Source organism: Enhydra lutris, unplaced genomic scaffold (genome assembly GCF_002288905.1).
Source record: "Enhydra lutris kenyoni isolate GAN:26980312 unplaced genomic scaffold, ASM228890v2 scaffoldscaffold90, whole genome shotgun sequence".
NCBI classification, from domain to species: Eukaryota; Metazoa; Chordata; class Mammalia; order Carnivora; family Mustelidae; genus Enhydra; species Enhydra lutris.
The window spans coordinates 2,264,734-2,290,551 of NW_019154174.1; the positions used below are offsets into that span (position 1 = coordinate 2,264,734).

The 25,818-nt window shown below is 51.1% G+C and overlaps 2 protein-coding genes across 14 annotated transcripts in view; both read right to left on the minus strand.

Annotated features, from left to right (window-relative positions):
• The window catches only part of LOC111162326 (short chain dehydrogenase/reductase family 42E, member 2), a 20,134-nt gene extending 20,082 nt beyond the window's left edge, over nucleotides 1-52 (minus strand). Inside the window, exon 1 of the mRNA XM_022526686.1 lies at nucleotides 15-52. The gene's annotated coding sequence lies outside the window, so the exon portion shown is untranslated. The remainder of the gene's footprint in view (nucleotides 1-14) is intronic.
• Nucleotides 53-3,115: 3,063 nt separating this feature from the next.
• The window catches only part of LOC111162317 (von Willebrand factor A domain containing 3A), a 77,886-nt gene continuing 55,183 nt past the window's right edge, over nucleotides 3,116-25,818 (minus strand). For 6 of the 13 annotated variants that reach the window (XM_022526660.1, XM_022526664.1, XM_022526663.1 and 3 more), the window contains 16 exons: nucleotides 25,437-25,581; nucleotides 24,807-25,002; nucleotides 20,948-21,018; nucleotides 17,645-17,797; nucleotides 16,029-16,119; nucleotides 15,210-15,320; nucleotides 14,581-14,678; nucleotides 13,376-13,513; nucleotides 12,292-12,400; nucleotides 8,793-8,937; nucleotides 7,933-8,077; nucleotides 7,344-7,495; nucleotides 6,440-6,563; nucleotides 4,424-4,521; nucleotides 4,168-4,233; nucleotides 3,116-3,861 (listed from right to left, as the gene is read on the minus strand). In XM_022526660.1, the coding sequence (XP_022382368.1) occupies nucleotides 4,182-4,233; nucleotides 4,424-4,521; nucleotides 6,440-6,563; nucleotides 7,344-7,495; nucleotides 7,933-8,077; nucleotides 8,793-8,937; nucleotides 12,292-12,400; nucleotides 13,376-13,513; nucleotides 14,581-14,678; nucleotides 15,210-15,320; nucleotides 16,029-16,119; nucleotides 17,645-17,797; nucleotides 20,948-21,018; nucleotides 24,807-25,002; nucleotides 25,437-25,581 (1,828 nt within the window). In that variant the 3' untranslated portion in view covers nucleotides 3,116-3,861; nucleotides 4,168-4,181. Of the gene's footprint in view, nucleotides 3,862-4,167; nucleotides 4,234-4,423; nucleotides 4,522-6,439; nucleotides 6,564-7,343; nucleotides 7,496-7,932; nucleotides 8,078-8,782; nucleotides 9,147-12,291; nucleotides 12,401-13,375; nucleotides 13,514-14,580; nucleotides 14,679-15,209; nucleotides 15,321-16,028; nucleotides 16,120-17,644; nucleotides 17,798-20,947; nucleotides 21,019-24,806; nucleotides 25,003-25,436; nucleotides 25,582-25,818 lie in introns of those variants that run through there. The other 7 variants (XM_022526662.1, XM_022526665.1, XM_022526666.1 and 4 more) reach the window with 7 other exon arrangements.

Below are 25,818 nucleotides of genomic sequence, written 5' to 3' on the forward strand. Positions count from 1 at the left end.
CCCGCGGCGCTCACCCGGCCAGGCTCCCGCGGCGCTCACCCGGCCAGGCTCCCGCGGCGCTCACCCGGCCAGGCTCCCGCGACGCTGCGTGCTCGCGGCGCTGCGCCCACAGTCTCCGTGCAGAGCCCGCGCGCAGCGTGGCTGCCGCCTCCCGGGGCGTAGCCAGGCGGGGCGGGGCTGGGCTCCGGGACCGCCCCGTGCCCGCCCCGCCCCGCCCTTTCCCCGCCTCCAGCTCCCGGCTCGAGAACATGGGCGTTGTCCGGGACCGCGGCAGCAGACCCTCACGGAGGGGAAACTGAGGCTGGTCAAATAGGGAGAGGGTGCAGGGGGCCTCCCTGCTGGTGGGGAAAGGACGCAAAGCCCCTGCGGGCCAGGCCTATCCTGCCGCACAGTGGTCCTAGAACCCCAAGAAACAATGTTTCTTTACCCCTTCCCCTTCCGTCTGTTTACAACACAGTAGTTATGTAGAATTGTGTACCTGCCCCACCCCCACCAAATTGACGTGTTGAAATCCTACCCCCACCCCCTCCCCGTACCTCAGAGTGTGACCTTGGAAACAGGCATTACAGATGTGATTAAGGATAGGTAATAGAGAGCAGGGCCTAGTCCAATAGGACATGCCCTCGTGGAAGCTGGAAATGCGGGCACAGACGTGCACGCAGGGAGAGCATCACACGAAGATCGGAGTTATGCTGCCACAAGGCAAGGAAATCCAAGAAGCCAGGAGGGAGGCCTCTCACAGACCCAACCGAGCGCCTTCGGAGGGAGAGGGGGCCTGGTGGGACCTTGACTTCAGCCTCTTCAACTGGAGACAGTCCGTTTCTGGTGTTTCACGCCGGTCGGTGTGTGGTACTTTGCCATGACAACACCAGCAAAGCAAGACAAACCCCAGAGGCCATTATCTCTGTGTCTGTAGAGGTGACACGGAAGGGCGGCTACCCGAGGCAGTGACCAGACCGAGATCCACTGAGGCAGGGGCTGCGGTCACTGCTGCCTCCCTGGGCCCAGCAAGGAGACCGGCCAAAGCGGCAACTTGTCAAGCCTCAGTGAACCGTGGTTTGCTTGCTTGTTTGTTTGTTTGTTTGTTTGTTTGTTTGTTTTAAGTAACTGATGAATTTTTACTTCCTTCTTGAAGATCTAGAACATTTCCTGCACCCCAGATGTCCCCCCTATGCCTCTCAGGGCAGGCTAACCACTATTCTGACTTCTATTGCCAACAAGAGTTTTGCCTGTTCTTGAACCGGATGTAAATGGAATTGCACACTGTGTACTCTTCTTTTGCCAGCCTGACATTGTTCATAAGATTGAGGCATCTTGTTGAATGAAAAAGATAAATATCCTAAATATTTCACATTTTTTAAATTGTGGTGTAGAAATGTACATGGTACAAATGTCTCACAAACGTATCAGACTGTACAGTTATATCACAATGCATTTGTCCATTCTACCAGTGGTGGACATCCAGGTTGTTTCCAATTTTTGGTTCTTATGAAAAAATAATGTGAAAAATGTTCGGTTCCTTTTTTTTTTTTTTTAATTTCTTTTCAGCATAACAGAATTTATTGTTTTTGCACCACACCCAGTGCTCCTTGCAATACGTGCCCTCCTTAATACCCACCACCTGGCTCCCCCAACCTCCCACCCCCCACCCCTTCAAAATGAAAAATGTTCATTTCTTATGAATAGTCTCCTATAAATCTTTTTTATTTTTATTTATTATTTATTTTTAAAGATTTTGTTTATTTATTTGACAGAGACAGAGAGATCACAAGTAGGCAGAGAGGCAGGCAGAGAGAGAGGGGGAAGCAGGCTCCCCGCCAAGCAGAGAGGCCGATGCGGGGCTCCATCTCAGGACCCCAAGATCATGACCCGAGCCGAAGGCAGAGGCTTTAACCCACTGAGCCACTTATAGGCGCCCCTATAAATCTTTTTTTAAAAATATTGTATTTATTTGACAGAAGCACACATAAGCAGGGGGAGGGGCAGAGGGAGAAGCAGGCTCCCTGCTGAGCAGGGAGCCTGATACCCTGGGATCATTACCTGAGCCCAAGGCAGACACTGAACCCACTGAGCCACCCAGCCACACCTCCTGTATGTCTTCTATGGAATACAGGCATCTGTTTCTCTTGGAGTGGAATTTCTGGATCATTAGAGTAGGTATACAGTTTTCCCTCAGTAAAAACTGTCACACAGTTTTACAAAGTGGTTGAAACAATTCACACCCCTCCCCTGCAGCAAAGCATGAGAGTTCTAGTTGCTCCATATCTTGATAGTGTCAGTCTTTTTACTTTTTGTCATTCTGGTGGGTGTACAGTGGTATCTCATTGTGGTTACAATCAGCATTTCACTGATGGGCAAAGCTGCTGAGCACCGTTTCATATACCTGTTGTCCATTTGTACCTGTTTGTTTTGTCTATTTAAAAGAATTAGAATATTTATCTTTTTCTTATTATCTTATCTATTTTTTATGTTTTTCTTATATAAATACAAAATATGTTCTTATATATAGGAATATAAATATACTTATTTCTTATATAAAGAACTTTTGGAGTTCTTCATATATTCCACATATAATCTTTTTCATCTTTTTTTACAAGATTTTATTTATTTATTTGAGCGAGAGAAAGAGAGATAGTGAGAGAAAGCATGAGCGGGGAGGAGAGGGAGAAGCAGGCTCCTCGCTGAGCAGGAAGCCTGATGTGGGGCTTAATCTCAGGACTCTGGCATCATGACCTGGGCCAAAGGCAGATGCTTAACCGACTGAGCCACCCGGGCACCCCTGTATAGGAATCTTTTTTTGTTTGTTTCTCATAGGAATCTTTTTTTTTTTTTAAAGATTTTTATTTATTTATTCGACAGAGAGAGATCACAAGTAGACAGAGAGGCAGGCAGAGAGAGAGAGAGAGAGGGAAGCAGGCTCCCCGCTGAGCAGAGAGCCTGATGCGGGACTCGATCCCAGGACCCTGAGATCATGACCTGAGCCGAAGGCAGTGGCTTAACCCACTGAGCCACCCAGGCGCCCCTCATAGGAATCTTTTAATAAAATTTTATATCACCAAAAATGTACACACATACACATAGATGAACCAATCATCACTTCAGCTTAAAACTCATTTGGATTATAATTTAATTAAATTCAAGCCATTTTTTGTCTCAGGAGTGACCCCAGACCACATAATACATGACATATTCGCTTCTTATGTACACAGCAGGCGGGGCCCAGCAGACTCAGCCTGGTTTTCACCTGCTTGAGCAGAGCACTCTCTCTTTGCACTTGGCTCCGGAGCAGACCTGCAATCCAGTTCGGTTGAACAGGTAAGGGGGCAGGTGGGAAGCCCCACTTGTTTCTTCTCCCAAGATGGGCTGAGGCTGAATCTGCACCCCCCCTTACCATGGACCAGGGTGGTTGGAAGCACAGAGTGAGGGGGTCAGAGTAAAATAACATGCTCTGGCTGGTTTCTAGAGCTGGGCTTCCACAACCAAGCAGGATGCTCACAGTTTACTCCATCGGCCCCGTGGCAGGTCCTGGGGACCTAGAGATGGTTATAGGACACCAGCCTCATCCTGGGAGCACACAGTCAAGAAAAGTGGGCAGGGAAGCAAGGAAGCATGACACGGAGTGCTGGGTGTAATAAGTGGTCAGTGTCATGGCTATGAAAAGGGATGTTTGGCCAGGACACAATGGAAGGAAGGCGGGAGGGTCCCAGCTCTTGGTGGGTCTCAGGGGATTCTTCATAGTGGAGCTGATGCCATTTGAGCTGTGTCTTCATTGATGAGCAGGAGTCACCGGGCAGAGGGTGGTGAGAGGGCGTTCCAGGCAGGGCGTGATGCAAAGCTTCCCAGGGAGTGACAGTTCTGTGGCTGGAGTGTAGGGGGTGTTGGGGACAGGGCAGGAAAATCAGGGTGGACCCAGGATGACAGAGCTTTCCTTCCCTCAGCTTCCCGGGAGCCCTGGAGCCTGGGATCATGTTTCCTGGGCATGAACGCTGGGTTACAGCTTTCCCAGGGCCAATGTACGCTCAGTGAGTGAGTATTCGTAGGCTGGTCTTTCTGTATAGAGGAATCATTTCTGGTCCCCCTCCCCCATAGCCATTACTATGAAACCGGACATGCTGTCTGGCCCTTGGAGGATATATACAAGACGGAGAGGCTAACATCTCCTCTTACCTGAGAACACTTGTCTAAAGAGGAGTAACAGTTGGTTCTATGTTGTTTTTCTTCTGGAGTTGGGACCTAGTGGACAGGAGATGAAGTAAGATGGCCCCCTTGATGCCCAGATTTCTGGGCCTGGTGCGGAGAAGCAGGGCAGGAGCTCTTGGAGGAAGGCTCCCATAACCAGGGGGCACGTGGTCTTGAGGAGGCCCCGGGGTCTGGGTGGCCCGGAGCCACAAGGCATGTGGGAGGGGCTGCTTGAAGGGTATACCTGAAGGACTGGGCCTTCCAGAGGAATCTTCTGGCCTTGGTGATCTCCTGGGCCAATCTCCTTAAATCATCTCCTTCAAATGGTGGCAACACGGGATCCTTGGAAAGGGGAAATGAACGTGAAGTTAGATCCATTAAATGACTGGATGCAACCTGAAAATCCAAAATCTCAGTGGAAAAATTTTAGAGTTAATCAAATGTGGCCTTCTACCCAATGCAGGAAATCCATAGGCTTTGGTTTACATACCTCCAGGGACAAAGAGCTCACCACCTGTCAAGGCAGTCATTCTGCAGATGGAACACTTTGAGATAAGGTGTGTGAGGGTCTGTGCTGGGAATGGGTGGGCAGTGGCAACCCGAGATGCTCACTGAACTTCATTTAAGTCAGCCCCTCTCTTCCCAGCAGAACAGAAGTGGTACCTGCTCCTTACGTCACCGTTACCTGGTGAAATCTGTTCTTCCCTTTCCCTATTCCTTCTAGTAAAATCAAGTTTCGCAGGCATGCTTTTTTCATTATGTCAACCAATGGAATTCTAGAGGCTAGGGTTAAAGACACAAATTCTCACAATCAGCAAGAGAAGGTAAGGAGGAGAGGAAGCTGCGTTCTGCCCTTGGTGGCAAGAGCAGAATGATCCCATTCTGCATCCAGAAACTATTCAGAGACTCTGATTTGTCAAGGCATTAATCTGAAGATCCTCGCAATATTGTCCATTTGTTTTCCTGTGTTGTAAGGACATGGGTGAATATTTACTACTTTGACTTGTTCTGTTCTCTGAACTATTTGTAATGTTTGTCCCTAGAAGAGGTACCTGAACAAAGGAGTCACGCAAAGCACTGACTTCAAAAATTATGTCACGTCCTGGGAGATGTACTTCAACCACGAAAAAGAAATCTGGAGTTCTGGTTGTCTTACTTGATAATTTGTGGCCCTGAAAATGTTATAACTGACAGCACCATGTTCCTAAAAGGTAGAAACATGTGCATAACTTTTTGGACTGGTCAGAAGAGAATGGTGGGTAGTCTCCTCTTATCGCACATGTGTGATGGAAACCGTGACTTTACTAGATTTACTACTTTGATCATTTGAGTATCTGTTTCAAGTGACCTGAACACCGGGAGACAGAAATACGCAGGACTCAAAGCACAGAGGTTAACACTGTGGGTGTCCGGGCTCTGGCTTTACCATTTGCCATGTCCTTAGGTGTGTTCCTACTCCTTGCTGAGCCCATTTATTCATCTGTTTAATGGGTATAGTATTGGTTGAGAGGATTGAAAGGGGTAGCCTCTATAAAGCAATGACTGTGCACAAAGTAAGTGCTCAGTGAACGTGAGCTGTTCTGTTATTTTTTTTTAAGATTTTATTTATTTGTTTGACAGAGATCACAAGTAGGCAGACAGGCAGGAAGAGAGAGAGGAGGAAGCAGGCTCCCTGCTCAGCAGAGAGCCCGATGTGGGGCTCGATCCCAGGACCCTGGGATCGTGACCTGAGCTGAAGGCAGAGGCTTAAACCCACTGAGCCACCCAGGCACCCCTTCTGTTATTTTTTTAAAAGATTTAATTAATTAATTTTATTTTATTTTATTTTTTTAAGATTTTATTTATTTGACAGAGAGAGACACAGCAAGAGAGGAACACAAGCAATGGGAGAGGGAGAGAGAGAAGCAGGCTCCCTGCCAAACAGGGAGCCCGATGTGAGGCTCCATCCGGGGATCCCGGGATCATGACCTGAGCCAGAATCGAGACTCAGCCCAACTGACTGAGCCACTCAGGCACCCCAGAACTGCTCTATCATTAAACAAACCTCCGTGCCCCCCTCCGTGCTTCTTTCCACCCTGAGGAGAGCCAGCCTAGAGGAAAAGCTGCAGGGAGACAGAACCCCTTCTAGCCGGTACTTCCTGGTCTCACAAGAGAAGCAGAGATCTTTCCAGTTAAGGGAGATGGGGGAAAGAAACCCACCTCTGTGGACATTATATTGAGACATTTGAACAGACTCGGCTCTGTGGCCCTGCAAACCTACCCTTTCATCCACGAAGCCCTTGGTCAATAGGCCGTGGATTCTGAGGAGTGTGTCCTCGTCAACGGGGCAGTGGTAGCGGCCCCCAGTGAGGGTGGCCAGGTTTCTCAGGAAGTCAGCTGCTGTCCTAGTGGGGAGAACAGAGGCGCTGGGACCAAGCCCGCTGACAGCCAGGCAAATTCCCTGCGGTGGCCCCAGCCAATGGGGAGCTCAAGTCTGTGGGCCTGGAGGTTCTGTGCCCTTGACAACAGTCAGCATCACAGGTCCAGCCCCTGTCAGTTTATGGGCAGCGGCGGTGGCCGCAGGAAGTGGACTGACTGCTGTCACCAGTGAGCATGGAAACACACGGCCAGCCCATGGTCCTTAATCTAGCTAGTGCCTGCTCCTACGGGTTAGGCCTGGTGGGGACACAGGTGTGACCTTCATGGAGCACGTGGTTTAGACAGAGCTCAAACACGCACCCAAGTCATCAAAGTTTTGCCAGTGACATTAAAGTCTTTTTCCAAAGAAGCAGAATCTCTCTGGTCTAACCCATGTTCCTCTACATTGATGGTTTATAAAAACAACCGTCACGATGCTACTTTAAGCTCTTTGCCCCTCAACATTCACCAGTGGGCTCCTGAGAAAGATCAGGATGGAGAAGACCATGCGTGCCCGTGGGAATCGGCGCACATCCGCTTCCAGGCTGGAGAGAGTCAGGAGAGGGGGTTCTTGGATGTGGACAGAGGGCTTTACTCTGGGGTAGCACCTGCCAGGGCCCTTCTCCTTTCTCACTTACGGGTTGGGGCCCAGGAGAGATCAGGGTCTAAGGGGAGGCCCTGGATGGGGCGAGTTGCTCAGACCTTGGCCCTCACACACGCAGCCCTGGGAGAGGAACACAGCTCGGACCCGGCTCCTTCCTGCCTACCTGCCTGAGCGGTTCAGGGAAATGGTGTGGATTTTCACATCTCTTTTCTCCTTGAGTCTTTGAACTTCGCTCAGAATAAGGCTGCAGCTTGTATCCGGCTTCCCATCAGTCAGGAGGTACAATCCTTCCACATCATGAAAACTGAAAGCTTTCTGAAAGAGTGCGCACAAACAGATGGTCTGGCTCAGGGACAGGTGCTCACTGGGAAAGGAGAAAACCAGCTACCTGCCATGTGTCTGACTGGATCCCACTGGCTTGTCCGTGAAGAGCGAGAGGACATCCCCCCCAACCCCTCACATGTCCACAGACCAAGGAGGCTGCCAAGGTTTAGGAGAAAGAGCACAGCCCACTTCCTGGCTGGTTAACCCCAGCGAGTCCCTTAACCTCTCTGAGCCTCCGTGTCTTCATCTATAGAATGAGATGAGAACAAGAATCCCTTTCTTCCTTGGCTGTTCCGAAGACGAAATAAGGTAACCCTTATTCAATCTAAAACTGCTCTTTGTAATTTGGAAGCCTCAGGCTGTATCCGTATAGGGGGTGAGGGTATTTCTGTTTGGCTGCTGGGGCTGGGCTCCGTGGGAGGACTTGCCAGTAACGCTTGCAGGATGGAGGTGCCCCCCTGAGCGCCCAGGTGGGTCACCCACTGCATGGCCTCGTGGCATGCCGCGTCGGTGGTCTCCACCAGAGTGTCCCGCCACAGTCGCAGGTCCTCCGCAAAGCTGAGCAGGTTGAAGCTGGGGAGGAAGGGAGAGGAGGTGGGGGGCAGAGAGGAGGAAAGGGAGTAGCTAGAAGATGGCTGGCTGAAGTGACCCCGAGGACAGCATCAGGCCCCCTCCTGCGGGCTCCAGGGCCCCTCGGGGAGAAGGAGGAGACTGCACACACCGAAGATTCCTAACGCAGACCGAAACAGATTAACTTCCCACCCCGGCCCCTTCCAGCATAGGCGATCTCTGGTGAATTACTTAGCCTCTCTAAATCCTACTCTGCTTTTCTGAAAAACGGGGATAATACCGACAATACCTCGTGGGGGCGCGTGGGGGCGCTGTGAGGATTGAAGGAAATCATGCCTGGAAAGTGCTTGGTGTGTGGAAAGTGCTCAATAAGTGTTCAGTCTTATTAATAAGAAGGCGAGAATGAGTTCCAGCCTAGGAGAGTCTCCCGCAGTCTCCTAGCGCCCACCTCTCTGCTTAGAGAAAACAAACAACCCCGAACGCCCCCTCTCTTAAAAAATCAAGTTCAGCTGAAATCCACAATTCAAGGCCGCCTGGTGGTTCCTTGGGTCTGCTTGCAATGGTCCCCGGGCTCGAGATGGATTTCTAAAGGCTGCTTTACTTCTGCAACAGGGTGTGGGGTTCTTGACTGCTCAAGCTAGGCCTCCAGGCCTCGTGAAGGGTGAAGAGGGAAGCCCCACGAACTGGCCCCCCACCTGCTCGCGCCGCTGCCTCTCACCTGTCGCAGTGCTTCCGCAGCTGCTCCCAGATCAGCAGGATCAGCTCCGTCTTCACCTGCTGCAGCGCGGGGCCCACAGACCCCGATGTGTCCACCAGGATGCACACTCGGCTCTCCAAAACGGCCCCAAACAGTCGGCGGCTCCCTGCTCCGAGGTGGGGCAGAGGCAGGGAAGGAGTGAGGGGTCGCTCCCTCTCCGCCTCCCCGTGGGTGGTTTTCCTCACAGCAGCCGTCAAATAATATGCCTGTTGCCTGACTGGTCACCGATCAGATGTCAGCCCCCTGGGAGATGGCCTTGGTGGTGGTGCTGGTGGGCCGTCAGTTGTCCAGGGCAGAGCCGGTCAGTGGTGTGGGCTTTGGGAGGTCAAGGTTTTAGCTCTGGCTTTGCCTGTGAGCTGTGATCACTTGCACAAGTGGTTATAATTGCTCTGGCCTTGGGGTGCCTGGGAGGCTCAGTCAGTTGAGCGTCTGCCTTCAGCTCGGGTCATGATCTCAGGGTCCTGGGATCGAGCCCCACCTTGGGCTCCCTGATCAGCAGGAGTCTGCTTCTGCCTCTCCCTCTGCTCCTCCCTCCTGCTCATGCTCTCTCTCTCAAATAAATAAAAAATCTTTAAAAAAAAATTGCTCTGGCCTTGAGTTTCCTCATTACTACCATTAAGCGATGGGACAAAGTAGCGTGCCAGTATGGTTTGGAGCTAGAAAAGATGTTACAGAGCGTGGAGTCCCTTAGCAGGACAACAGAAATCAGCAGAGCCTGGAGCTGTGCCCTCATGGAGCTCAGAGTGGGGCAAGGAAGACACATGTTAGATCAACAGTGTCCGGAGCACATCCTGGGGAGAATCTGAATTCGTGGGTGAGCTACCCCTGCAGGTGGAGTGGTAGTGAGCGGAGGAAAGAGGTGGAGGTGTGGAGGGAACAGCCTGGGAAAGCCTGAGCTGGAGAGGGGGAGGAAAGCATGGCGTGCTCCGGGACCGAGAGAAAGCCCACGCAGGGAATCAGGACCACTGGGGTGGAAAGACTCGCGGGGAGAGGGACAAGAAGTGAAGCTAGTGACATGGTGAAAGGACTTGGGATTCATCCCAAGGGGAAAGAGAGGGCCAGTGGTTGGCCAGGGTCACACAGACCAGTGCTGAGGGCTGACACTCACACCCACATCCTCTGACCCACACTTCAGTCAGGCAGCTGCTAGCCCTACCCTCCTGGCCCCAGGGCTAAATATGCAGGTCACCCAGGGGAAAGCCAGAGGGACAGCTGACGATGCATGCTGTCTTCTCCAGTCACACCTCAGGGACCTCACTGGAGGCAGCAGCGGAAACAACGGAAAAACTGCCACAGAAAAGACAGGCTGCTCTCCAGGAAAAGGTGGACAGAGCTGGCTGGACTCCAGCCCAGGAATCCGCCTCGACTCCTCTGGGCTGTTCTCTGGCAACCCTCATGTCAGCATGAGGACAAAAGGGAGCCATCCTGAGGCATGGGAGACGTTCCGTGAGCATGGCTGGCCAGCCAGCCATCCGAGGGACCTCCAACCACATCCGCCCCATAGGAGCTGGATGGTGGAAACACAGAGCCGGTCCTCAAGCCCTGTGGTTTTTGCCTCCACAATCTCTCGGATTCTGCCTCTGTCATCCATCTCCATCATCCCTACTTCTTCCGACGGGCCCTAGTCTTTCGCCTTCCTTTAGCTGTCCTACTGTGAGGTTACCTGATTCCACTCCATCCCCTCAACAGTTCCACATGGCAACCAGCGGGATCACTGCCCATGTTAACTTGATCACTTTCCCCTGATTCACAATATTCAGTGGCTTCCAGCTGCTCTTAGGACAAAAGACTAAATCTGGGCATGGCCTCGTCTCTCTGGGATGGTCTCACCCTAACTCTCCCTCACTCTCAGCTATACCGGCTTCCTTTTTTTTTTTTTTTTTAATTTATTTAGAAAGAGGGAGTGTATGTGTAAGCCGGGAGAGGGGCAAAGGGAAAGGGAGGGATTGATTCTCAAGCAGACTCCTCACTGAGCATGGAGCCCAATGTGAGGCTCGATCTCACCACCCTGAGATCATGACCTGAGCTGAAATCAAATGCTTAACCAATGGAGCCACCCAGGCACCCCTCACATTGGCTTCCTTTTAGTCTTTGTGTTCAGCATCCCCTCATTAACTGCCTCCCTAGCACCTCAGACATGCCTATCTTTCCTCTCTTTGCCCAGCTAACATCTACTCATTCTTCAGATCTTGGCTGAAATATCACCTCTTCAGGAAAGCCCTCCATGATTTTCCTGTCCAGACCTGTCACCCCCTTAAAGGCTCTCCCTGCACCACGCCCATCTCCTCTCTATGCGTCACTCTTGTGACTTTAGACTTATTTGTGAGACTCTTTGGTCAACGTCAGCCTCCTAAACCGTATGCTCCATGAGCTCAGGGGCTGTGTTGGGTGTCGCCTTCCACCATCTCCCCAGGGCCTGACAGGAGAGCAGCCATATTGGTTGAATACTGAATGAATGAGTGAATAAGTGAAATATCCCTGGGTTTTGAAGTGTTGGTGGCGTTTGAAGTATTAGGTGGCATTGGGGTGCGCACCTGTGTGTGAGGCGGGGACTCTGTTCATGGCGTGGAAGGCGGAGGGAGCAGCAGCCTCACTAGTCTTCACACCCTTCCCAGCAGCGAACATGCATTGGGATTGGAGAGAGGCACGCGACCTCTTTGTCATATGTCAGCCTCTGACCTGACAACTACACCTGGAGCTGGCAGCCCCCACCAGGGGCTTTGGGAAGCACAGTCATCGCTCTACTCCACTGCACATGGTCTGTTTTACCAAGTTCTACTGCAGAGGACTGGACCTAATGAATTTGCACAGGATCCTGAGGGCCTCCCCCTAACGACCTCTATAAAAGGCTTCCTCTTTCCTTCTGCCTGTTGTCCCAGGAACCCTTCAGGCCCTAAAGCCTCAACGCCCCCCCGTCCAGCTCAAGCTATCTACCTGGCCTCTCGGACTTGATGCTTTTGGCCATCTCTTGCTCCCCAGCCCACCCTTCTCTAGGATGGGAGCCTGGCTCTTCTGGACCAGCCCTCCTGTTTGCCTGCCCTGAAGAGGCCTTGGTGCTCTTTGTAAAGAACAAGGGGACTCTTCTCTGTCAGGACCCCCTCCCATAACTACATTCATTAACCCCTGTGGGGTCCAGTCAATACTGAGTTGAGCCTCTTGAGGGTGAGCACCTTGGTCACATCCAGGAAGGCAAGGGGTGGGGCACATGGCCTTGCAGGATGGGCCTGGACAGGCCTGCGTTCTCTCTGGTGCCCTTTGACCCACGCTCCTCCCTGACATCCGGCAGCTTGCCTGACCTCGGAACCCAGAAATCATGTTGTGCCTGGATGACGCTCCTGGCCTCACCCCTGACCTGACAGTTTGTGCACCTGGCCTGGGAAAGTCAGGCCCTGGTCCCCGGGGTTGATCTTGCACTTCCCCTCATGCCCTTCCCACCCTCCAGCATGGCAGGCAGGCTCACCGGACAGCAGCCACTGCAGCCTCTGGACATAGCGCCTCATCACCTTCTCTAGGCACGTGATATACGCTTTCATTTCCCTGGGCGTCCAGTGGATGTGTCTCACTATCCCCTGAATCAAGGCAAGCCAAGGTAGATGGCCGTCTGTCAGCTACGTCTTCAGATCCCCATCACCCCCGTAAACGGTTCAGTCAGTTGTGGTTAATAATTTCTAAAACATCTATTAGGCATTATATATTCACTTATAGGCTTTTTTCTTTGATCGAACTACCAGATTTATCATTCTAAAAGGAGAAGGGGAGTTGGGATGATGGTTTTGTGCCAAATATGGTCACTGTGATAATAAAAAAACATAGTGTCTCTAAATTCTAAATTAGAAAACCCTTAATGGTAGGACAAGAAGTCCATAAATGTCAAACTAAAAGATGACCACAGATAGAGAAGGGGACAGACAGTATGATAAAACTCCCTTATAAAATCTTTCTGGTGAATAATTTTGAACTTGGTGGCTACTTCTGGCTTTCTAGTTTCCCCTAATGTTGATAATGTCTTATCAAATGGCAAGAGTAGAAAATGGGGTCTTCTAAGGAAAGAACGCATGATTTGTTTTTCATTTGTACTAAACTTCCTTGTTCCAGTGCCAAAACAAAGAAAAAAAAAAAAAAAAAAACTACCTCCAAACTACAAACTAGAGAACACCGTCACCTCACCCCTGGGGTGGAGAGGGGGAGGGAAGCCCTCAGTCTCTGCCATCCTGATAGAAGCATCAGCAGAATTGGGGTACAGACTTCTGGTGAGCTCTTCAGCTGCTGTCCATTCTCAGCTACTGTTTCTAATTCCCATGCGGTGGGGCGTGGCTAGCTCCGGGGGGGGGGGGGGTTGGGCCCTCCCCGGGTTGACTTTTCCTCCAATGGGATCTGCATTTTCCATTTGCCGAGAGCCATCCCACTTTGTGGACAGAAGCAGGAAGAGAGGCCGTGGCCCAGACATGCACATGGAATTCCCCCCAACACAATGGCCGATTTGTGGCTGATCACAGGGAGAGGGTGGGAGAAAAGGAATGAGAGCAACAAAACCCACAACTCACGTTGATTTCTATGCTGGGCAGGATGCTGCAGTATTTCGTTGACATCAGCCCCTGGACTGACTTCTGATGAGTGCAGCTGGGACCCATGTATCTGGAGATTTCCATATTCAGTTTTTTTAGCCCATAATTTGCTACCCACTTGAGAATAAAGGAAAGAACTATTATCTTGGGTAATAGAGGCTTAAATGAATGATGGTCTGATTCATCTACTAAAACCCTGTGTTTGAAATCTGTCTCGTGCTTAAAATGTGAGGTTCTTAGGTCCTCACTGGGCATCCGTGGCTTGTGGATTCCTTCCCCTGCACTGGGGAGAGAGGCACAGGAAATACGGGAATGGGGAACACCATTTACTGAGCATCTGCTACTTCCAAGTCTGGTGGACATTCCTGGTTCCCCAGGATCTATTTCAAGCCTCTCCCACAAAATTCCACTGGAAAGCCATGATTGGTCTGAAGTTCAGACTCTAAACCAATGAGGATAACCTGAGTCTCTTTGTCTCCGTGAGAGATACAAGGATGGGCAGGATCACCGCCATCAAGCATGGCTCTGGCATTGGCCCCATCAGAACCAAGCTCAGACATTTAAAGAATGGCTGTGGGGAGGGGCGCCTGGGTGGCTCAGTGGGTTAAGCCGCTGCCTTCAGCTCAGGTCATGATCTCGGGGTCCTGGGATCGAGTCCCGCGTCAGGCTCTCTGCTCAGCGGGGAGCCTGCTTCCCTCCCTCTCTCTCTGCCTGCCTCTCTGTTCACTTGTGATCTCTCTCTGTCAAAGAAATAAAATCTTTAAAAAAAAAAAAAAAAAAAAGAATGGCTGTGGGGAGAAAGATGTTCTACCTTCAGGATAGGAACAAGAAGGGGGATTTCTGTTGCTTGCAACCAAAAAGATGGACACCACTAAGTGATCTACACAAAAGAGACTTCAATAGTCATCAATTCTATCAGAAAGAAACAACTGTCTTCATTTTTACAAATGAGGACACAGAGATTGAGTATAGCTAAATGACTTGCCCAAGGTCACCCAGCTAGGAAGTGGCAGGTCCAGGCTTCAAACGTAGGTCTACTTAACTCTTTCCCCACCCACCACATTAAGTAGTCATTGTAAGTAGGTTTGTCCCCACTTCCAAGTACGTCCATCTTTCTAGAAGTGGAAGGTTGGTGGAAGGAATTATTGCCTCAGGGACATGTGCTGGTGCTGAGGACCTCGTACCTCTTGGCTTGAGCAAACTGTATCCTTCCTGGGCAACTGGATGGACGTGCTAACCCTTCGTATGCCCCTTCCTTGAGGGTACTTCTTGTATACGAAGCCTAGGAGAAACAGGGAGGTTATCCTGTACGCCTCCCCTCCCTCCACTCTTCTTCTCCTCCTCTCCCCACTTTGGCTTCCTTTTGCATGTTAATTTCTCTGTCAATCAAGTCAGCTGGAAAATTCCTTAGGGGCAATTTGCTGAAAGGTAGAAGGGAGACTATCAGGGGAAGCAGACGGTAACCTCCCCTCTCCACACCTCAGTGAATCGTTACTAGGATTTCTACCATTTCGCAGTAATCAATGGTGGAGCTGTAGGGACCTGAGGACACTCATCTCCACTCCCTTCTCAATTTCCCCATCAGCCTGAGAGTGGAGGACATTTCCTCTGATGGATGGAGGGTGAGTAGTGTCAAGAATTTGCATGCCCCCTTCCCCGGGCTGGGAGACCTGAGTGGCTTGAGGGTAGGCACTGCTGCCCATGTCCTGGGACAGACAGCTGGAGAGAGTGTCCCTCCCACCGGGCCTGCTGGACCCTACAGTTCCTACAGGGCAACAGAGCTGTTCAGACGTTTGTGTAGTCTCCAACTCACCCACGTTATTCCCCGATTCTGTATAAAAAAGGGAGAGAGAGGTCTCTGCTTCCCTCCACATTGTCTTCCTCCTCTGTTTTGCAGGCCCTTCTCTCGCGGGCCAGGCTGCAGCTAGGGGACAAGAGGCCTGTTGGCTGGAGCAGTCTCGTGGGGTCACGTGGCAATGCTGTCCAACTTTGTCTTAGAGACCTGTGGATTCCAGCTCTGCTGTGCCCTCGAAACTGGGTGCCAAGATGGCTTTGAGGTCATTTGGGATGACCCCAAGCCTTCTGGCCTCCCCTGGAGCAGCAGTAGCTGGAGTGGCCCTTTACCCAGCACTGATGTATCCCAGGTGGGGTGCTAAGAGCTTTCTGGACCCCTGCCTCATTTTAGTCTCCCAGCGCCCCAGGTTACAGACAAGGTAAGAGGGGCTCAGAGTCTGTCAGGGCAGAGCCAAGATTCTACCCAGGTCTTGCTGACTCCACCGCTCTGCTCGGGACCATTCTGCCAGGTCTCTGACCTTGGAAATAAGATACATGACCTTGGTGCTATGAGCTGAATACTTTAGGAAACATACTGATGCCGGTCACGACCAGCTGGCCCTGGTCATTATCCATAGCCCACCTGGGCCTACATGTCTTTATCAGTAAAACAGGGAACGGAGAGATGAGCTGTCCCACGGGAGGAACTGTTGTAAGCTTTCGATGGGACAATCTTAGCGGAAGGGCTGGCCCGAGGTCCAGACTCAGGATCATCCATCACTTCAGTGACTCCTAACTAATTCCTCCTCCACCAGGCCCGCTGCCCCTCCCCCCACCGACCTCCCCCAGCGGGCCTCACCTGGTGGGATGCCTGCTCTGCCGCTGGGGGGCCGCCAAGTCTGAGTGTGCAGGGGGGAGCTCTTCTCTCTGTCAGGGTCATCTTTAAGGCTCTAGAAAACAGGCGGTCTTTCCCATCAGTGGCCTGGTCTCCGTGACAGGCCCAGACTGTGTGTAGCTTACTCCCATCCCAGGGGCTGCGTGTCCAGGAGGCTCTGTCCACACAGGCACTGTCCTCATTCAAAGAACTCACCAGGTTCCAGGAGCCAGACCAAAGACCTCGCCTTCCCCGGACTTCCCAAATTCTGGGATGAAACCCCAGTATCAAACTGACCATTAGGAACCTGTGAAGGGAGGGGCCATCGGGAGCAGAATCTCGAACACGTTGGTCCCATCTCCTGCTGCAGATGTAGAGGAGGACTGCGGGTTTTGAGGTTAAAAAAAAAAAAAGTGTATGCATGTGTGTGGGGTGTGTGTATGTGTATACGTGTGTGTGTGTACGTGTGTGTGTTTAATAACAGCGAGGGAGGCATGCTAGGATGGCCATGGGATTTGCCAGAATTTTCTTCAGTTACCTGCCCTTCTTCCTGCTGGATGGGGATTTTGGGGCCTCCAGCATAATAAACAACCTCTCAGGTAAGTTCCGTGGCCTATTGGGCACGTCCATTCTAAGGGGAGGAGTTCTTCCTCCCTGGGCACAAGGGGAAAGTGATGATGGTTGAACAAAATCACCCAGGGCCCTGGACCACCTCACATGGCTGGGCGAGCTGTTGTGGAAGAGGCCTGGTTGCTGTCCCCCCTGAGGGAGCCCCCAGCCCTGTTTCCAGGAGGCTTTTTGGAGGCCTTGGTATGGCCTGAGCCTCTTCCCGCTGAACCAGCTCAGGAGGCAGCCCCCAAGACTCTCGGGTTTCATCCCATAATTTGCCTCAGGGCTGGCTCCTGGGACCTGGAAGAGTTCTTTGAATGAGATGGCAGTAAGCTACACGGGATCCGGACGGCTTCCCGCTTCCTGCAAATGCCCTGTGTTCACAAGGACCTGTGGGTCAGTGACATGCTGGAGGGCTCGGGATATCTGCCTGTCGGCTTCCAAGCACTGGAGTCGGGGTCCTCTGAGGTCCCTCTGATTTCTGCAGTGCGGTGGACATTTGACGCAAGACAGATGTGACAGGCTGTGATGGGGATAAGGCCCGAGCAGGCACGGGCCCACCCTCAGGGTCCTTGGAGGCCCTGCCAAGCCTTAGGCAGCAGGAGCCCATTACGTACCCTTTGACCCCGAGACCCCCTTCTGGATAAGCCCTCCTGCCTTACAGCCATCAGATGTCTCGGTGGGTGCTAATTCCATGGAGTCCTGACTACTGGCTAGGGAGCAAAGCTGAGATAGCCAGGCAGAGTCAAACGTGGATGGCGAGGAGGCCAGAGATGCCCCCAGGGCTGAGAAGCAGGTCCCCCAGAGGAGCTCATCCCCCATAAGGTCAGGGCCGGAGGTACTCTGGGGACGCTCACCCCTGAACACCCTGCCTCCACCCCTGCTGGGCCTGGGGTTTGGGGCCTGGCCCAGGCCATTTCAAAATCTAGGAAAGACCAGGAGACAAGGTGTCGACAAAGTCCTCTGTGTGTAATTAGGGAGGGGAGTCAAACCATTCTGGCCACTGAGGCAGCTGTGGGTTTGGAAGAAAAGACTTTCTTGGGCTGACTTCTTCGCTTGAATATCTTTGGTTTTTCCTTCAGGAGAACTGCATTTTCCAGTTCTTTTCCAGACTGTTTCTTCAGGGAAGACACCAGTAAGGCACACTGCACGGGGAGATTGGGAGGGTTAGCAGCACCCCCGCCATGGTGTGCCTCCAAGCAGGTGACACCCCTCCACACACACACACACCCACGCACATACCCATCCATCCACACACACATACACACACAGCAGGAGAGACTGGGTCCACTGGGGCTTCTGGACTCCTCTTTCTTTCTTTTTTTTTTTTTTTTAAGGTTTATTTATTTATTTATTTGACAGACAGAGATCACAAGCAGGCAGAGAGGCAGGCAGAGAGAGGGGGGTGAAGCAGGCTCCCCGCCAAACAGAGAGCCTGATGCGGGGCTCGATCCCAGAACTGTGGGATCATGACCTGAGCCGAAGGCAGAGGCTTTAACCTACTGAGCCACCCAGGCGCCCCTCGACTCCTCTTTCTATCCCTAGAATGTCTCTTGGGGCTGAGAGCACTAGGGATCGATCCTATTAATAATAAGCCCCATGTATTATTGGGATGCCTCAGGCACTGAGCTAGTCAATGCCTGGGGGTCTCAAACCCTCTTGCCAACAAGGCATGCCAACTCTGCTTTTAGGGCAAGGGCTATCTTAGCCCCATTTTACAGACGAGGAACTCAAAGCTCCATGAGTTTAAGGGACGTGCCCAAGGTCACACTACTCATATATAGAGGACCTTCAGTTCAAAACCAGGTGTGTCTGGTTCCAAGACAGTGCTTTCCCTACTCAGACCCAGCGCGCGCTACATACGCCCATTGGCTCCCCACATACCCCGGGCCGATGTTGGCAGAATAACGTTTAACACTTGGTGCCTTTTGCCAACACGTTTCTCTACTGCCTGAAAGCTGCCCCAGGGATTCTCCAAGCAAATGAAGTTTGTATGTTGAATGTAAATCACATCCTAGGAAGGGTGGGTTGTACCGTTACTGCCCACTAACGCTTTATAAATGTTTGTCAGATGAGGGAACAGACTAAGGTGCACTTGAGAAGGAGAAAGAAAAGCACCAAAGCAGTGTCCCTCCAGGGAGGGCAGCTGGGGCATGGCTGGGGAGCCACAGATGAGCCATGGAGGCCGTGGAGGGAGTGAACCCGAAGCTATGGCCCTGCCCTCCCAGGAGCTCACACTGTGGTCAGGGGGATGTCGCCCTGCAGTTGGCGGCAATGAAAATGCCGAGTCAGGCCGAGTCTCCTTCATGGGCTCTTACTCCCTCCCCACCTTGACCATGACCCCCTTCATGCTATGTGTCTACCCCCATGGCTTGAACTGCTCCACATCCATCTCCAGCCCCTAACTTTTCGCCCTGTCTTAAGGACCCCCATTGGTCAGCTCCCAAACCCCATAAACTCACCTTTGTCCCAGGCCCACCCTGCCGCATCCCGACGGGATCCTCTCCTGTTATCTCTCTCTTGGTCAATGGCAGCTCTGTCTACCAGGTCTCCCAGCAAGGAACTTGGGAGTTACTCCGGAATTCTTCCTCCTTCCTCTTCCTCTTCCTTCCCATGCTTTCCATCGCCATAAATTTGGTCAATTCTCCCTTAAATGTTCTCATGTCCCTTTCCTCATCCCTGTTCTCATGACTCCTGACACAACCTGGCTCCTTTCTACCCCTCTCATCTCGACAGCATTCTCTAAGGAAGTAACATTTTCGTGAGTCTTCAATGATAAAGGACAACCTATGGGCGATCTGGGAGGGGACGGCAGGCACAGACGCCCCAAGTTGAGGAATGAGTTTGGGAATGAGCTCCCACATTCAAGGACCTCCAAGGAGGCAACGATGCCAGCACACAGACCTTAACCATGACGTGTAGGAAACTCCCATGTTTCATCCAAAGCCTTGGGTGTCAGTGGATCAAGACATGGGGAGGGAAGCAGATAGGGGATGAATTGTGTCCCCCAGAAAAATGTGTGGTAGTCCAAAACCCCTGTACATGTGAACGTGACCTTCCTTGGAAACGGGGTCTTTGTAAATGTAATGAAGATGTAAGTTAATGAGGTTATACTGGAGAATGGTGTGCCCTTAATCCCAAAGGATTGGGATCCCTGCAGGAGAAGAGATGCAGACACACACAGGGGAGGGGAGCCCGTTGAAGGTGGAGGCAGAGGGGCGCCTGGGTGGTTCAGTGGGTTAAGCCTCTGCCTTCAGCTCAGGTCATGATCTCAGGGTCCTGGGATCCAGCCCTACATTGGGCTCTCTGCTTAGCAGGGAGCCTGCTTCCCCCTCTCTCTCTCTGCCTGCCTCTCTGCCTACTCATGATCTCTCTCTCTCTCTCTCTCTCTGTCAAACAAAAAAAGGTGGAGGCAGAACTGGGAGCTGTGTTGACACCGCTAAGGTATGCCAAGGATTGCTGGTGATAAGGACTCTGTCCTTGACTAAACTTTAGTTGGTCTCCTCTGAGTGCTCTTCTTGACTCAGCCTTGACTTTGGCTTATTAAACCAAGTTTTAGCAAAGAATCCCATTAAGCCTGTTTGGCAAGAATCCCCCTATCCTTAATATCTAATTAAGTTCCTCTTAGTAAATTTCTGTCCACTGACCCTTTTGCTATATTGGCTATAAGTTGGCTATAAATCCTTAGCTATTTTGGCTGTATTCAGAGCTGAGTTCCATCTCTCTCCTCTACTGTAGTGGTCTCAGATAAAGTTTCCCTTCCTCTTTTTAACAAGCATCCAGTGCAATTTTTTTTAATTTTTAAAAAAATTTTTATAAACAAATAATGTATTTTTATCCCCAGGGGTACAGGTCTGTGAATCGCCAGGTTTACACACTTCACAGCACTCACCAGAGCACATACCCTCCCCAATGTCCATAACCCCACCACCCTCTCCCTAACCCCCTCCCCCCGGCCACCCTCAGTTTGTTTTGTGACATTAAGAGTCTCTTATGGTTTGTCTCCCTCCCGATCCCATCTTGTTTCATTTATTCTTTTCCTACCCCCCCAAACCCAGGGCAATTTTTTAAAACACCAGCCAGCACCAGAAGCTTGAAAGGGGTAGGGAGGGATTCTCCCCAGAGCCCTCAGAAGGAGCATGGCCTCTCTGACACCTTGAGTTTAGCCTTCTGGCGTCCGAAACTGAGAGGATAGATCTCTCTTGCTTTAAGCCGCCTAGTTTGTGGTCCTTTATACCGCAGCCCCAAGACACTACTAGAGAAGGGCAGTCATTTGCCCCACATCTAAGGCCTACCTTTTGGGAGTAATTGAGAGCCTTTTCCATCTCAGACATGATGGCGTTGATGTCATCGCTTTCGTAAATACCTAGACACAAAGCACACTGTAAGCATGGAGAAGGCGTGTAGATCCCGGCAAGCGTCCACATCTGTACAAAGCCGGGTTGTGTGGAGGTGACCTGAGCTGATCAGCCCCACCTCCACGCCATCCAGCGGTGGAGGGGATCGGCGGGTACAGCGCGGCTCCCAGCAGTGGCGCTGGACCAGCCAACCTCTCACCCAGAGGAAGGATGAATTCAGAGCTATTCCAGTGAATAAAAATACCCACCTTTGTATTATTTGAAGTATCTAGTGTCTGTAGGGAATACTGTCTTCTTATTTGAGAGGGACTGGACTGCAATGACTAAGAAGACAGCTTCTGAATTTGGCCTGCCTATGTTCAACTCCTGGTTCCACCTCTCACTACCTGTGTGTTTTGGGCTGTCTCAGCTTTCTCATCTGTAAAATGGGGATAATAGTAACCCATTTCATAGGGTTATCGTGAGGAACGAATAACAATATATGTAACATGCTTGGAACCATGTCTGGCATGTGATAACTGTTCTAGACAGTGAGAAATTATTAGTAATAGTCACCAATGATAACTTGAATGTGTATGTCTAGCACTTTCCACGGGAAGAGCTGGGTAACAGGGGCCGCAGAGTTCCAGCCCCAGCTATGCCACTAATTTTATAAGCACAGGTAACTCATGTCCCTGGGAGTCATTTCTTAATCAGAGAGGGTGGAATGTACTAGTGCGTCCTGAACCTCAGTCTCTGCTGTATCCCAACAACGTGGGGGAACTTCACCATTTCCCCTTACCTGCATACCACCTAAACCATTACCTCCTTTATATATATTTTACCAAGTTACTTAAAAGCATATGTATTATTGACGTATGTTAGTTTCATGGTACAACATAACGACTGGACTTTTGCATATACTGTGAAATGATCACTATAATGTCTATCTAACATTTTTTAAGACTTTTTTTTAAGATTTTTAATTTATTTATTCGACAGGTCACACGTAGGCAGAGAGGCAGGCAGAGAGAGAGGGGGAAGCAGGCTTCCCACCAAGCAGAGAGCCCGACGCGGGGCTTGATCCCAGGACCCTGGGATCATGACCTGAGCTGAAGGCAGAGGCTTAACCCACTGAGCCACCCAGGTGCCCCTAAGCATCTGATTCTTGATTTAAGTTCAGGTCTTGACCTCAGGGTCATGAGTTCAAGCCTTGCATTGGGCTCTACTCTGGGCATGAGCCTACTTAAAAAATAAATAAATAAATAAATAAATAAAAATTTGTAAAAATAATAAATATATTTTAAAAAGAAAAAAGAAAATTCATGTCACTTCTGACAGTAGAGAGTTAGTGCCTTTTTTAAAAAATTTTATTTATTTTTAAGTAGGCTCTAGGTCCAATGTGGGGCTTGAACTCATGACCCTAAAATCAAGGGTCACACGCTCTACTGAGTCAGGCAGGCCCCCCCCATAAAGTTAACTTTTTTTTTTTAAAGATATATTTATTATTTGAGAGGAGAAAGAGAGAGAGTGTGTGTGAGGGGAGGTGGAAGAGGGGCAGAGGGAGAGAGAGAACCTCTGTGCACGGCTCAGTCTCACAACCCTGAGATCATGACGTGAGCTGAAACCAAGAGTCAGTTGCATAACTGACTGAGACACCCAGGTGCCCCAAAGTTAGCACTTTTTAATGAAATGTTAAAATAAGCAAATAACTACTTAGGGGAGGAAAAAAAAAAACCAACAAACTTTTTCTCTATTCTCTTAGATTTCTCCAGCTGGGCGAATAAAACTGACAAAGACAGATTAACAAGGGAAAAACAGAATATCTTAACATGGGCAGCATGCACACAGGCAGGAGAAACTCAGTAATTCAGAGGGTGTGATTGGAAGTTGGGGCCTATATGGTGTCTTAACCAAGGAAAGCTTGGGGCACCAGGGTGGCTCAGTCAGTTAGGTATCTGCATTCAGCTCAGGGTCCTGGGATCAAGTCCTGCATCAGGCTCCCTGCTCAGTGGAGAGTCTGCTTCTCCCTCTACCCTTTCCTCCTTATCGTGATCTCTCTCACTCTCAAATAAATAAAATCCTAAAAAAAAAAAACAACAACCAGGGCACCTGGGTGGTTCAGTGGGTTAAAGCCTCTGCCTTCGGCTCGGGTCATGAAACCAGCATCCTGGGATTGAGCCCCGCATCGGGCTCTCCACTCAGCGGGGAGCCTGCTTCCCCCCTCTCTTTGCCTGCCTCTCTGCCTATTTGTGATCTAAATCAATAAATAATCTTAAAAAAAAAACAAACCCAAAAACAAAAACCAAGGACAGCTCCTTTGTAGGGAAGTAACAGGACAAAGGGAAGGGGGTTAGGCTCTTAGGGGCAGCCGACTATGGGAAGGCAAATATAGGAAGGGAACTGAGGGATGATGGACCTTGTTTTAGTAAGGTTTGTGGTCTCCAGTGCTTCTCCTCCTCCTCCTGACACAAGAGAAGGAGACACCTAAGATGGAAATTTATGTTCTGCTTTTAGGCAGATGCGGGTGGAAGGAGGGAGGAGAACTGCTTCATTCTTTTCTCAGTTTTCAGCTCAAACTAATCCTGGCACAGTGGCGTATTTTGGGGTGGCATGTTCTGGTTCCCTACAACTATCGCAATAAAAGAAATTGTTGCTCTGTGTTCTACGTTCACCTGTCTTGCCAACCTCCTGCTGTTACCATATCACCTTTTGGGAAGCGCTAAATTAAGGCACACTTAAGGCCCCTCCAGCTGTGACATTCTAAAATATTTTTAAGTCAGGGCACCTGGTCCATAGGGCGAGCTACCCTTGATCTCAGGGTAGTGAGTTCAATCCCCACATTGGGCATAGAGCTTACTTAAAAAAAAAGTAAATAGGGGCACCTGGGTGGCTCAGTGGGTTAAAGCCTCTACCTCCAGCTCAGGTCATGGTCCCAGGGTCCTGGGATCGGGCCCCGCATCGGACTCTCTGCTCAGCAGGGAGCCTGCTTCCTCCTCTCTCTCTGCCTGTCTCTCTGCCTACTTGTGATCTCTGTCAAATAAATAAATAAAATCTTAAATAAATAAATAAAATAATTTAAAGTAGGTTTACTTTTTTTTCTTTTTTACTTTAAAAAATTGTGGTAAAATATTCTTAACCTAAAATGTATCCTTTGGGGGGGCGCCTGGGTGGCTCAGTGGGTTAAGCCACTGCCTTCGGCTCAGGTCGTGATCTCGGGGTCCTGGGATCGAGTCCCACATCGGGCTCTCTGCTCGGCAGGAAGCCTGCTTCCCTCTCTCTCTCTCTGCCTGCCTCTCCGTCTACTTGTGATCTCTCTCTGTCAAATAAATAAATGACATCTTTAAAAAAAAAAAAAAATTGTTTAAAATGTATCCTTTGAACACCCCCCATTTCTTTTGAAGATTTATTTATTTATTTTAGAGAGAAAGAGAGAGAGAGCACAAGCAGGAGGGGCAGAGGGGGAGGGAGAGAGAATCTCATGCTGACCATGTGCTAAGTGTGGAGCCCAAGGCGGGGCTCGATCTCACAACCCTGAGATCAGGACTTGAGCAGGAACCTAGAGTGAGATGTTTAACCAATGGTGCCACCCAGGCGGCCCCCATTTGAACCATGTTTGAAGTGTGCAATTCAGTGCCATTAAGTATGGTCACATCATTGTGTGGCCCTCAGCACCACCGTCTCCAGAATAGGAACTCTGGAGATTTCCGAGTGGGGTTTTTCCCATGCCCCTCGTCTGGAACACATCCACAGCCCAGGGAACTATGTTGGTACCTTCAAGGATGGAGGTCGGGGGGGCCTCCCTACCCTCACGCACCTGTGTCTCCAAACCAGTGGAAGCGCCCAGCAGTAGCCTGGGTGACCTCCCGGTAGGCGGCGGCTGTGTCAGTGCGGCTGGCATAGTGGGCCGGTGGCGTGAGGTCCATCTGAGGCTCGCCCACGTAGAAGAGACACACGTTCAGCTGGAGGTCACAGCCGCCACAGGCCTCAGCCATGTAGGCGCTGAGCAGGGGCTGTGGGGGGAGAGAGGGCAGGAGGGCCCCCGTGGCTGAGGGCTCCTGGAGGGGCTGCTCTCAGGTCCGCAGAGCCTAATCCTCTTTCCTCGGGTCCCGTGGGCTGCCTCGTCTAATATGTGGCACCGAGGAAAGAAAGGTATCTGGGGTTGGACCACAGTTTCTCTCTCTTAATAGGGCATGGCTGGGGAGCGGACCCGAGAGCCTGCCAGAAGCATGGACATCTCCCAGGAGCTTTCGAGGAAGGCAGACTCTCAAGTCCCAGGCCAGGCCTTCCAGAATGCGATCTGCATCTTGATAACACCCCCAGGTAGCTCTTCTGCACATTGACGTCTAGTTTGGAGAATCAGGCAGGCTGGAGAAATCTATTGCTAGGCATCCACCAAGGGGAAGATTCGGGGTCGCAAAGGATGCCCAGGACAAGGCCTACTCACCATGTCCTGGTCAGGGATGCCCCCCGTGAAGAGGTAGATGCCCTGGGACTGATACTTGTCTTTGTCCTTGAAGTCCACTTCCACAGCCTTCCGCAGGGCGCTGAGGACATTCCGGCTTCCCTGACACCGCAGGCTCAGTGCCCACCTAGGGGGCAAGACGGGCCAGCTGAGGGGGGCCAGCTGAGGGAGGCCAACTGAGTGGGGGCCAACTGAGGGGAGCCAACTGAGGGGGTCCAGCTGAGGCGGACCAGCTGAGGGAGGCCAGCTGAGAGGGGCCAGCTGGAGAAGACCAGCTGAGGAGGCCAACTGAGGGGGGCCAGCTGAGGGCGGCCAGCTGAGGGGGGCCAGCTGAGGAGGCCAGCTGAGGGAGGCCAGCTGAGGG